Source organism: Eptatretus burgeri, chromosome 11, assembly GCF_056783735.1.
Source record: "Eptatretus burgeri isolate ZD-2024b chromosome 11, Ebu_testis_v1, whole genome shotgun sequence".
Classification (NCBI taxonomy): domain Eukaryota; kingdom Metazoa; phylum Chordata; class Myxini; order Myxiniformes; family Myxinidae; genus Eptatretus; species Eptatretus burgeri.
The window spans coordinates 37211093-37224522 of NC_140971.1; the positions used below are offsets into that span (position 1 = coordinate 37211093).

Here is a 13430-nt window from a genome sequence, read left to right on the forward strand (position 1 = left end):
ACCGTATCCTTGCTCTTCAGGTCCTCACTGAACACAGACAAGAGTTTCGGCAGGGGCTGCTTGCAGCCAATGTTGATCTCTGTAAAGCATTTAATTCAGTGAATCGGGATGCCCTCTGGAGGATTCTTGGTCTTCATGGGGTGCCACCAAAACTGATCATTCTGATGTCTGAACTATACTCTGGTACTGAGAGTGCTGTGAAATGTGGTGATACCATCTTTGACTTATTTCCAGTTGTTACTGGAGTTCGTCAGGGGTGTGTACTGGCCCCCACCCTTTTCAGTACTTGTACGAACTAGATTCTAGGGAGGATATCGGAGAGATCAAGCTACGGTGCATCATTTGGGAATGTCAAGATCTCTGACCTTGATTTCGCAGATGATGCAGTCATTGTGGAGACTCTAGATATCCTTTTTGGGACCCTCAAGGTGCTGAATGAGGAGTCAGAGCTGCTGGGATTATGGGTTTCCTGGGTCAAAACAACAACAAAAAACAATAAAAAAAGACAAAAAGATCCAGTCTTTGAATGACATTTTGGATGCTGCTGTCCTGTCTGCACCTGTTTGTGGCGAGGATGTTGAGGTCACGGAGATATTCACTTCCCATGGAAGTGATATTCATGTCTCTGCTGGCTGTGAGCCAGAGGTCAACAGATGTCTGGGTCGGGTCTGGGGAGTCATGTTTTCACTGGATCATGGGGTGTGGCACTGCCGGTACCTGTGTTGGAGGACAAAAGTATGAGTCTTCAGGTCCTCGGTGCTTCCAGTCTTACTCTATGGATGTGAGACTTGGACTCTGACCTGGGATCTGAAACAGAGACTTAATTCCTTTGGTACCAGGTCTCTTCGGAGAATCCTTGGCTATCACTGGTCGGATTTTGTGTCCAACGAGCGGTTGCTGAGAGAGACTCGGATGAGATTTGTTACCTGCATAGTCCGTGAGCATCAACTGCGGCTGTATGGACATGTGGCTCATTTTCCTGATGCTGATCCTGCTCACCAGATTCTCTCAGCGAGGGAGCCTCGTGAGTGGAGGAGGCCAATGGGCCGACCACATGCCCCGTGAGTGCAGCAGGTTGATCGGCATCTCAAAGAGATGGGGATGAGCCAGGTATCTGCCTGGGGAATGGCCAGACAGAGGCCCCTGGAGTTCTGGCAGAAAGTGGACGCAGCGACGTGCTGCTCTGGCGCATGCTCCCATACCTGACCTGACCTGGAGTGGTGTGTGTTGGTTTAGTCACCACAACTTAGGAAGGACTCAGCTGGCACAAAAATGATTCAGTGCAGGGCTACTAGAATGATTCCAGGCCGAGCTAAACTCAACTATGAGGAGTGGCTGAAGGAGACAGCGCTTTATACACTAGAAAGGAGGAGGTTACGGGGGGATATGATATATGATGGAGATTTTTAAGATAATGAAGCGGAGACAAAATAAGTGCGGAAGAATTGTTCAGCATAGTTGACAATGATTGGACCAGGGGCCATAGCCTGAGAGTGATGAAGAGGAGAGTGAAGACTGTAGTAAGGCAGGTGACTTTTACGCAAAGAGTAGTGAATGTATGGAATGGTCTCCTTGGAGATAGAGGGACATAGTGTAGTTTGGCAGGATTTTTAGTAAGATGGCTTATTGTGTGCATCTATGCAGAGTGTCAGGTCTGTGGGTGTCTTGCCATGGGGTGGTGTGTGATGGATTATGTGTATTTCTCATCCAAAAACCACCTTAGCTTTTTTTTTTTGTTATTTAAATAATGAAAATAAACATATTTCCCCTGTTTTTATTTTGGCACCCTTGGGATATCCTTGGGCATGCAACATTTTCTCATCCACATTCCTCCCCTCTTTCCCCCCAATGAAATTGTGTCATTTTGATGAATAAATTTGGTCTGGTGTTGATGTGGCGCAGGCATGCTGGGCCAAATGGCCTCGTCCTGCATCGAGTTTCCTTTTGTATCCTTGTGTGTAACCTCCCCCCCCCTTTTCTACCCCATTGTACATATGTAGTAAATACATAATCCATATCGGATAAAAAGATTGTGAATGTTCGTAAATTTAAACTAAGGAAGCAGAAGAAGAGGGAATGAGGTTGAGTTTTAGACACAAATAATCTTAAATATCTACTTTACCTTTTTCTTCAGGTGTAGACGTATCAAATCGGTGGCTACAGTTGGCAAAAGTGTGTTCCAGTCATTATGGAGATCGCCTACTTGTGTTCAACGACTTACATCTGCTCATGGCAGCTCTCGGCGCTCATGACAAAGGAGCACAGGAACTCATTTCGGGGATGGAGGAGGCTGGACGAAGCAGGTGTGAAATGTAACCAAAATTAACTACATTATTAGTGTTTTGCAGGATGGCAATGGTTGGCTTACTTCAAATGTAGACATCATAAAACAGTGGTAGGTTAAAAAAAACAATCGAAAGTCAGACAGATTGTTAAAGGTTGAGAACATGGTGGAACTGCTGACCCAACCAAGCAGGAAACTCTTAAAGGCCAAACCTCAATGATGACATCTCACCTGCGCTTTGTCAAAAGACAGAGCTCACTGGTTGGTTGTGCTTCTGGTTGTGAGTGTGCAACTGTATGTGTCACTTGATTACTTTCCCTTGTCAAGCTGAACCTGTTGTCCAATGAGAGCACCACTATGGAATCCAAATATCTTCCAGCCAGACATCATTGAAAAGAGACCAAGTATATATAATATAATGTACACAAAAATATTATTTTTGTAAACCCCGATCTCCAAATCTGTTACCCCCTCCCCCCCCCCACACACACACAAAAGTCTCCATTCCCATTTACTCCTTGACCTTCCTTCCTCTATTACCTCACGCAGCAAAATTATCCATCTCCAGTGACGGGAAAAGTTTAAGTCAATCCGTCAATTTCAATGATTTTATGGACTTTTGAAAGGTTTATTGTGTCGCACTCTTGTTTTCAATCAGAGCCAAAACTCCGAGCTACTTATACAGCCCACCGCAAAATGATGGTTCAACATCGAGTGGTGGAGGTTCAATTTGTCTAAAAAGAGGACAAAAAAAGACCTATTTTAAATTGTGAATTACTCCATGAAGATCTGTGTTAAATCTACTTAAATCCAGATGTTAATGTTGATTTTAAAGATTACTGGAAGGACAATAAAATGACTGACTATATTTCATCAAGAAAATGGAATTAAAATGCAAAATAACCAATCAGCGCCTTTTCAAATGCAGCCAGAGATGGCAAATCATTCATCCGTTCCTTCAACCTCCTAATAACTATCCTCAAGTGGGCTATTTCCTCACACTTCCTTCAACAGTAAATAACCTCTGATTCCCATTTTCTTGATGTGGCCCACATTCAGCATCTATTTTACGCATTCTTCGTCCTTTCTCCTTCGGTCTCTATTTATGTCCTTTTTCACCACCATATTCCCGAGGTCCCAACTGACATAAACGCGAAATTTAACGCAAGGCCTTCCCCTGCTTCTTTAAATAAATTAACATAAATACCCAATAAACTGTTATAAACACAAACTCACCTTTATAAATACACTCCCACAGGCCCTGACACAAATCACGACAACAAAATAGGCAAAACAACACACAAAAAAAGCACTTATCTTGGTCTGCCTGAGGAGGTCATAGTCTCGTGCGAGTGTGAAAGACCGGAAGTGACGTCCTCCAAAGACGAGCTAGTTCAAGTAAGCTTGCGTGTAGTACCAGTGACAAGTGAAATGATTTTATTTTCAAAACAAATGAGTGCAAACAATTGCATTAATTTTGCGTTGAAAACTCAGGTTGTTATTGAGATTGTGAAGACTTGTGCATATTGGTGGTTTTCAAAATATGAGGGAAAATAAACACAAGTTTGCTAAGCGAGGCTTAGAGGAGGGAGTTGAGAATAAATGCAGTTGCTCGAGTTTCCTTTGTCAGGATTGTGTCGTGTTTGTCACCGACTACGTGCAGCTTTAGGTTGCCAATGTCTGAACGCACGCCTCTAATCAATGTGTCTACATGCTTTTATATCCTACAGTTAAATAATTGTAAGATTATTTAAGTCTACATGCTCTTTCCTTTTCTCCAACAACCTCATCTCAAATCACAAATTTCGTTTCAGACCAGATCACTCTGTCTTGGACATGCTTCGACTCACCCAACAATGAATGGAGGCCCTCAATGTCAGACATGATATAAGGGCAGTCTATCTGGACATATCTCATGCTTTTCATACAGTGTGGCATCCCACCTCACTCTCCAAACATTCTGCCTATGGCATTCAAGGTCAACACAACACATGGCTGACTGTCTTCCTCGACTCTCGTGGTGAACTTCCTACCCAACCAAACCACTTGAAGAGGCTGAGTCACTCAGTTACTTAAGTCAGTTTTGGGTCTCACCATCGGCCATGATATTTGTTGGGCAGACCATATTTCCAAAATGGCCTCCAAAGCCAGTCTCCAAATACTTTGTCTCATGAAGTCCTTTCTTGACACATCTGAACTGAACTCCTATCCACCTATGAGGCCTTCATCCACAGCTTGGTGGAGCACTCCTCTCCCCTCTGGGCTGACTCCTCTATGTCACACCTTGCACAGCTTGACACCATGGAAACCAAGACCTTCAATATCATTGCAATCTCCCATGTTGAAGCTGAGTCCATGAGCCTATCACTTTCTGATTGCAGACAGGTCAGGGGTCTCTATCTTCTGCCTCCTTTGTGGTCTTGCACCCTTTGCCCTTTCCATGATTTATCCCACTACCCCCTCCATCCCCAGGTTTCTGCAGGGCACATAGGGTCCATCAGCAACCTCCTTCTGGGGAAACTCCCAAAATCTAGAATCACTAGTCACCTGCACTCATTCGTTTCTCTCATTTCCTGCCTGTGGAATCAACTTCCACATTCTCTTTAATGGCATTCTTCCCTCCAGGTCTTTAAGACCGCTTTTTTCCACCATCTCAGACCAACCCCAATCCAAAACAATGATATTTCCTAGCCCTGTTAACCACCCCCTACCTCCCCCCCCACTCCAATCCCACCTCCTTCCAAATTTCTAGTTTTCCTTCCTGAGAGTTTTCTTCTCTATCCATTCCACAGTAAACGAGTGTTTCGGTATGAAAGAGTGAATGGTGCAATAACTTGGAACTCATGACACGTTTCTAGATGGATGTGTACGATACCTTTCCAACAAGTATAAACAAGATCGCATTTGCAGAAAGAGGTCACTGGTAAGGTTGGTTAAATGTGAACAGAATCACGCAGGTCAGCTTCTGCAAACAGCTCGGTGAAAAGACTCGATTCTTCTTCCACAGATCGATGGAAACGATTTGGTTGCCCTTGAGTTACAGTACCACCACCAATGCCACAATGGGTATACAATATTTCTTAACAAGCCTGCTAAGGCACTGACACCAATCCAGATGGGATACATGGACGCATTCCAAATATTAGGTGATGTTATCATAAGAGTATGACAATGAGGTTAAAAAAAGGAGATTCTTACATTAGCCAGACTTATCAAGCTCTTCACGCGAACAATTCAGCAAGCGGAAGGCATCGATGTTCCATATCGGACATGGAACCTGAATAAAAGGCTTCTGGTAGAGAAATGTCCCATGTCATCCTTTCTTTCCCCATGTCATCTTTCTGACACCAGCCAACCATCAAATGAGTGAGAAAGTTTATTTTGAAACCCTTTTGGGGAAGATCTGCCACAGGATCTGGTTGATAACTCCACATCTGCTGAAAGCTCCACCGATGGCGAAGATGATGATCAACAGACGCAGATGCTGAAATACATCACCACCAGATGTAATGCATCTTCGATTCCTGAGTTGTTCTTGCTCGACAAAATGCAGTCCAAGCATCACGACAACTCAATAAATTGTCTGAGCTGCCAAAGTTTGAGTACCCTTCTCCCATCATTCCCAGTGCTATTCTCCAGTGACTGGTGCTGCACAGTGTATGGTACACACAACCACAAAGGACATTCATGAGCTTTCCATCATTTGTGAGCCTATCAGTAGATTTTTATAGTTAAGTCATGTGCGTAGGTAAGATTAAGAAAAGGAGAAAATTAAAGGTTAAGGCTTGGTTAGCTCAATTCTATTGTTAATTAAATTTCGATTTACTTTGGGATTTTATAGCCAGGTGTTGTACATGTTATTCCTTTATTGTCTACTTGGATGTTTTTTCATTCAACATCATTCAAACGGTCATGTGAACCACCAAATCGGTCGGTGATCAGTGTCATGACACATGGCTTGTGGACTTCTTTCGTGTGGTATGTCTCTGAGTTGTTTGTCTATGATGAGAAGTTAGCTGATTTTAGCTGGTCTCACACCCTTGTGGTCATGTACTGCAATTATTGTCATCCTTCGGCCCTCTAGGCGATGTATGGGGCAGTCTTGCACAAGATGAGTTACAGATGAGGGGAGGCTATAATTGCAGTCAGGTGAGGCAGTAAGGTCCCAGGAGAACATATTGTGATGGACTCTGCCAACACCCATTCAGAGAATTAAGGTGACACCATTCTTTCCTCGGCAGATCCCAAACAGTTGGATTGGTGGAACAGGGAATGCATTGTAGATGGCTGCTGGGTTGGTAGGTATGCCATTGCTTCATCTGCCACATGTGTTTGCTCAGGCCATCATCTGCTGTGATATAGGTTGAGCTACTCTCGTGAAAGACGTGCTGCTCTTCAGTCTTTGGGGTGGGGGGTGGGGGGGAGAGATCCTCTCTTCACTTGTTGTGATGGGAAGATGGTGGTCAGGGTTCTCAAATGCAATGAGGGCTGCTTGTCTCGTGATCGCTACTCATCTAATGTGGTGGGGATGGATGCCCACAGGACTGGGAGGTGATTGGTGGGAGTATGGTGAAGGCATCCATTGATGATCCTGAAAGAAGAGTTGAGGTGCACAGTGTGGTGGCTCTTACCCCACACAGACATGCAGTGTTCTGCAGGGGCCTAAACCAGGGCAAGTGTTGAGGTGCGTTTAGATAGTGCAATCAGCTCCCCAGTCGTGGTCAGCTCGTCTGCGGCTAAGATGAACTCCAGCAGCTGTTTTCCCTGCTACCTTCTCTGCATGCTGATTGAAGGTCACGAACTGGCCCATTTGCATGCCAAAGTAGGTAGGAGACTTCGTGAAGGGAAGCCGATTGTTATGTAGCTTGACTTCTCGCTATCTGTCTGTGCTCCTGTTCTGAAAGTGGAAAGCAGAGCTCTGAAGTGGACTCACTTCTAGACATTGAGACATAGGTTGCATTGGTGGCAGTAGCAGTTCATATAAGTAACGTCTCGGCTGAGAGTGGCGTTGACTTCCTCGAGATACTTGCTCGAATGCAGGATCTCAAGGTCATTGGCGTTGGCAAACTTGGTACCTGTTGTCTCAGGGAGGTGTGACATGGTTTTGCAATGCCTTCTAAAAAGGCATGGCTTCGCCTTCTGAACACAAATGGGAGATCTTGACCAATGGTTATGTGACAATATAAACACTGCTCTTGCTCATTGATGATGACATTCAAATATGTGTTCAACAGTGCCGATCAGGCTCCATTTTACAGCAGTCCTGGCGTGCCGTTAGCACATGCCATGGTGGCTCAAGCATGTGGGCGGCATGAGGAGGTTGCTGCAACCCTCTCCAAATTACATGCCGGTTTTGGCGTCGTGGGAGGAAGTGGACCACAGGTCGGTGTTATTGGTTTATTCTTTGTTCTACCAATGTTTTGTTTGGGTGATTATGAAATGGGGATGATAATTTCATTCGAAGGTTTTCATTACAATTTTCCCAACAGTATTAAACAGAAATGTTGAGAGTTAACTGGGTAAGGGTTTAAAGCCAAACATGGATTTAATTATTTACATCTTGTTTGTATTTTTATTTTTTTTTTGTGCTGCCTCTGAAATGAAACAGCGTGATGTGTTCAACTTGATCTTCATCAAAAGTTTACTGAAATCACAAAAACCAAAAGACTCATCTCTTGCGAGGTATGCGGCACGCTGAATTGTGTTTTTGTTTTGTCAAAAGTGATATCAATAAATACCTAACAACTCAAACAACGCTGTTCCACTGCCATCTGTCGTTAACTGCGTTAACTGCGGTAAAGTTAAATGTGAAAGTGTCGTGAATCGAAGCAAGATATAAACCTGATTTTATAAAGTAGTAATGCAATGAAAACTGATTGTATCACCTGAGAATGTGGGTGGCCTGTGCTATTTTCATAAAAACAATGCCATAATATGCGAGGCTGAATTTGTTTGGTCCCAAGATGACGTAACAAAAGAGACTTACCAAATGAATGTTATTCTTTTCGAGAGAATAAAATGACAGCAAATTTACGGTGACCAACAAAGAAAGAAAAGACTTCATTTTAAAGTCTTCCGTTTTGTTTTCATTATTTTCTTTTTCAACCAGACGAGAAGGGACGAGCCCAAAAACCAAGAGGATCCCCCCCCCCCTAGGTGAAAAGGCAAAGAAATAAGATGGGAAAATGTAATAATTAAATGAGATCTACTGTAGATAATTGATTCGTGACTTGTATTGTTGCAAGTTGATAGAAGTCGGGAACACACTGCTGGAAGGCCGTTCCAAAGAGAAGTAAGCGTGGTGGGGAGGGGGAGGGGAATGAAGAGACATGGCGACTGTATGGAGGGAAATGCACAAAGGGTGACAGGTAGAAGCTAGACAGGTGTGTTGAACAGAGTGAATTGTAAGAGCAACAGAGTTTTGACAGAGCACTGACTGTGGTAGTAGTGATAGAAGAGGCACAGGAAAGAGACTGCTCAACGATGGGCCAAAGGTTGGAGATGGCTAGACAGAGTAGGATTGTGAATCAGTCCAACAGCCTTAGCTGTTGAACAATGCATATGGACTAGCACCATTATTAAAAGTGAGTGCCTTTGTTGCCATTGCTTGATGTGAAGTTCTCCGGTTTATTGAATTTCTTCTTTTTGATAAATACATTCATTTTGTTGTTGTTGTTGTTGTTGTTGTTGTTGTTGTTGTTGTTGTTTTTCAGGCGTTTGATAAATGCACGCCTCGCCCTTCGGCCTACTTCCAAACTCAATCAGCGCCTATTTGCTGCACTGCGATGAAGCACCAGGCAATACAACACATTTGTAATGAATCTTGGTGTTTGTTAAAGTACCAATAGAATTCTTTGCAGTTTAAGCACTTGAGCAGCTTGAGAAGATTAAGCATCATTCACATTCATGTGAAATGAACCCAGATTCTTAAAGTCAATTTTTATATGTGCGGACTGAATCACAAAAGATGAACTTAAATCCTCTTGAACAATTAAATGAACTTATAGTTCAGATGTTGAATCAAGACGGCAATGTGTGCCTGCAGACAGTTCATTCAAGTCGAAATTAAGCAAGGAAATTCCTCATTATAAAACAAGTATGAACCATAATGGTAAGATTAAGGATAACGTTGAAAAAAAAAACCCAATTTTTTGGTCTATTTCCTGAAATATCTCAAAACAAATGGCACAAAACCCTCCAAAATGCACATTGCCCGATGAAGAATTTTATAATCAACATTGATTGGACTACATATGCCGAGGCCCAATCCATTCTGGGGTACAGCTCAGTTTCTGCAATATATCACATTGGGTGGAAGATGGTGGCCATTTTAAAAGATGACCACCAAAATGGTATTTACCTGGGAATGTGGAAGATCCACTGCATTATTCCATACAGACAGTTTAGACATCAAGCTAACATAAAATCATCGTGGCATTTTGCCCTTCCATTTGGTTGTCAAATCTTGTCTGATTCATGAACTAAAGGTGAAAGTGATTGTTATATATTTATAATAATGATTGCATTTCACTTATAATATATATTTTTTTTAATGATTGCATTTCAACATAAATACATGTAATTCTCATATTACTATATGCTATTATTCAAATGTGAAATTCTGCCTCAAATAAAACATTCCATGAAAAATTGCTTTTGTAGCTCTGAATACATATCTAGGAGCTAGCTTTATCTTTCAGTTGTCTGTTTCCAATGGAATCACATTAATACAGTGCAAGGTGTTGATTGTGTACTCTGCACCTTTGGGTACATTCTTTCAGAGGGAGCATTAATTCAGTTGTTTTGTCTGCTACCAGTGACTTTGTGGTTGTGAAAGAATATTCAGTATTTTTTGAAAAGAGTAGGCTATTGACTGTTGGTATCTCACGTACGTTCTACTCTCTGCCCTGCTTATGCAAGGTGGCATCCACTCTACCGCAAAGGGGATCCAAGTCATTCTTTCCTTTACATTTATTTCCAAAATTTGTCAGTTTTGTTTCTATATTTGTTCAGTTAGCTCCCAAATAGTCTCTACTCTGCTTCATTTCATCCATAATGTCAATCATCATGACCTGGAACATCTTCACAATATTTTGTTGTGCCATGCCCCCTGTGCCACAGGATTACTTCCTAATTTTTAACTCATTCTCCCAATCACCCACAAACTCAGTGTAGCACGGACCCTGTCAGTTCGGGCATTAACTGTCATCTCTGATGTGAATACAATTAAAGAAGTAAAATTAATTAGAGGGGTCCTGCTAGATAATGGGTATAGTAAAGGGATACTCCCCAGCCTAAAATAACAAAAATCGCAGAATGGAAGGAGCCAGATATGCTTGGGCACTGTGCTGCCATACTATCCAGGACTTACTGAAAGGATTGGCAAAATAGTACACAGCACACGGATTGGTATAGTGCACAAGGACAGGATATCAACTAAGGAAATTTCAGGAGTAGTTTACCATTAATCATGCAGTGACTGTGACCAATTCTACATTGGTGAAACTGGAAGGAATTTAAAACAAAAGGCTAGATGACATGATCAGTACATAATCTTGAAACCAGTCACCAATTCTCTATCCACCAGTCAGGAGGCTCACCACGACTCTCCTGAGACTTAATGGCATTACACCAGATCGCGGTTGTACCAGGCTGATCCCCCAACTGTCGAGTTGGACGTCAAGGGTGTTACAATCCCTGTTGCTGACCCTCGAATCAACTGTGGTCCACCTACGCTTGTGGAAACACGGGCTGCGGTGAACCAGTTGAAACGGGGCAAAGCTCCAGGGATCTGTGGCATCCATGCCGAACTTCTCAAGGCTGCTGGAAATGCTGCACTCATGTCGTTGCATGCAGTTTTGTGCTCTGCCTGGAACACAGGCATCATCCCAACTGACTGGAAGAGGAGCCTTGTTGTTCCTCTCTGGAAAGGGAAGGGTGATCGCCAAGACTGCAACAACTACCGAGGGGTGACGCTGCTCTCAGTGCCGGGCAAGGTCTTTGCTCGGATAATTCTCGATAGGGTTCGCCACCATCTGCTTGAGCACCAGCGTCCAGAGCAGTCAGGCTTTACACCAAAGAGGACAACGATTGACCGTATCCTTGCACTTCGTGTCCTCACCGAACGCAGACGAGAGTTTCGGCAGGGGCTGCTTGCAGCCTATGTTGATCTCTGTAAAGCGTTCGATTCAGTGAATCGGGATGTCCTCTGGAGGATTCTTGGTCTTCGTGGGGTGCCACCAAAACTGATCGATCTGATGTCTGAACTCTACTCTGGTACTGAGAGTGCTGTGAAGTGTGGTGATACCATCTCTGACTTATTTCCAGTTGCTACTGGAGTTCGTCAGGGATGTGTACTTGCCCCCACACTTTTCAGCACTTGTATGGACTGGATTCTAGGGAGGATGTCGGAGAGATCAAGTTGCGGTGCGTCATTTGGGAATGTCAAGATCTCGGACCTTGACTTTGCAGATGATGCAGTCATCTTTGCGGAGACTTTAGACATCCTCTTGGGGGCCCTCGAGGTGCTGAATGAGGAGTCGGAGCCATTGGGATTACGGGTTTCTTGGGTCAAAACTAAGATCCAGGCTTTCGGTGACATCTTGGATGCTGCTGTCCTGTCTGTGTCTGTTTGTGGTGAGGATGTTGAGGTCGTGGAGAGATTCACTTACCTTGGCAGTGATATTCATGTCTCTGCTGGCTGCGAGTCAGAGGTCAATAGACGTCTGGGTCGGGCCTGGGGAGTCATGGATTCACTGGATCATGGGGTGTGGCGCTGCCGGTACCTGTGCGGGAGGACGAAAGTCCGAGTCTTCAGGTCCTTGGTACTTCCAGTCTTGCTCTATGGGTGCGAGACTTGGACTCTGACCAAGGATCTGAGACGGAGACTTAATTCCTTTGGTACCAGGTCTCTTCGGAGAATCCTTGGCTATCGCAGGTCGGATTTTGTGTCCAACGAGCGGTTGCTGAGAGAGACTCGGATGAGATTTGTTACCTGCATAGTCCGTGAGCGTCAGTTGCGGCTGTATGGACATGTGGCTCGTTTTCCTGACTCTGATCCTGCTCACCAGATTCTCTCAGCGAGGGAGTCTCATGAGTGGAGGAGGCCAGTGGGTCGACCACGTGCCTCATGGTTGCAACAGGTTGACCATCATCTCAAGGAGATGGGGATGGGCCTGGCATCTGCCTGGGGGATGGCCAGACGGAGGCCCCTGAAGTACCGGCGGAAAGTGGACGCAGTGACGTGCTGTTCTGGCACATGCTCCCTTACCTGACCTGACCTGACCAGATCACAGAGATTCTTGAATAACGTTCATAAGCTCAGGAACAAAACGGTCCCCAGAATCCAAGAAAAACTCAGCTGGTAAGCCATCGATTCCTGGAGTCTTTCCAGAATCCATTTCACCCAGGGCACGTTCCAGCTCATTCAGGGTTAATGGTACATCAAGCTCCAGGCGTTGAGTCTCGGTCAGGGAGGGAAGATGGGAGGTGAAGAGTTTCATCTTATCTCCACAGACTTCTGTAAAAAAAAAATAGTTCAGAATAAAACTTTCTAACAGTATTTTTTACCCTATTAGGATTTATAAAACATTCCCACTGGGGTCCATCACTGATAGAATACGCTGTGATAGTTTGGTTTCAGATTTGAGGTAAAAAAAGGATTTCCTGCGTCTATCTGATAATTTTATATGTTGTATTCTTCATCTGACTATAACCCCACAGCCTTCTCTTGCAACAGTTCTCTAAGTTGAGTCTTTTTGCTGATACTGCCTCTCATTCCATTGTTTTGCCAGTTTGTTTTCCAATTGCAAAATTTTGGTTTCCAATTGAGCCATTGTGACTCGATTTTTATGAATGACATGAATTGAATTGTTGACAAAATTGCCGTATCTGGGTTTTCATATTGTCCCACCGTAGGTTAATGGAAGTGAAAAGGGTTTGTTTGTTTTTAGCAGCTCCTGCTATCCAGAGATTGCAAAAGGCTTCTTTGAAAAAGGTATCATCCAAGAGCCTGATGTTAAATTTCCAATAAGCACATTTGCACGAGTTTGGGGAAGGATAGGCCCATGGTGACCATGTGGTGGTCAGAAAAAAGTAAAGGGGATGATATTTGAGGAGGCTACAACATTTCAAAAACATGGGTTGA

General features: G+C 43.8%; 1 protein-coding gene across 3 annotated transcripts in view; it reads left to right on the forward strand.

Annotated features, from left to right (window-relative positions):
- TTC38 (tetratricopeptide repeat domain 38) overlaps positions 1–9934 on the forward strand; it is a 57472-nt gene extending 47538 nt beyond the window's left edge. For 2 of the 3 annotated variants that reach the window (XM_085846027.1, XM_085846025.1), the window contains exons 11-14: positions 2135–2303; positions 7519–7666; positions 7893–7966; positions 8998–9934. In XM_085846027.1, coding sequence (XP_085702153.1) covers positions 2135–2303; positions 7519–7666; positions 7893–7966; positions 8998–9073 — 467 coding nt within the window. In that variant the 3' untranslated portion in view covers positions 9074–9934. The remainder of the gene's footprint in view (positions 1–2134; positions 2304–7518; positions 7667–7892; positions 7967–8997) is intronic. The other variant, XM_085846026.1, reaches the window with a different exon arrangement.
- The last annotated feature ends 3496 nt before the right edge of the window (positions 9935–13430 follow it).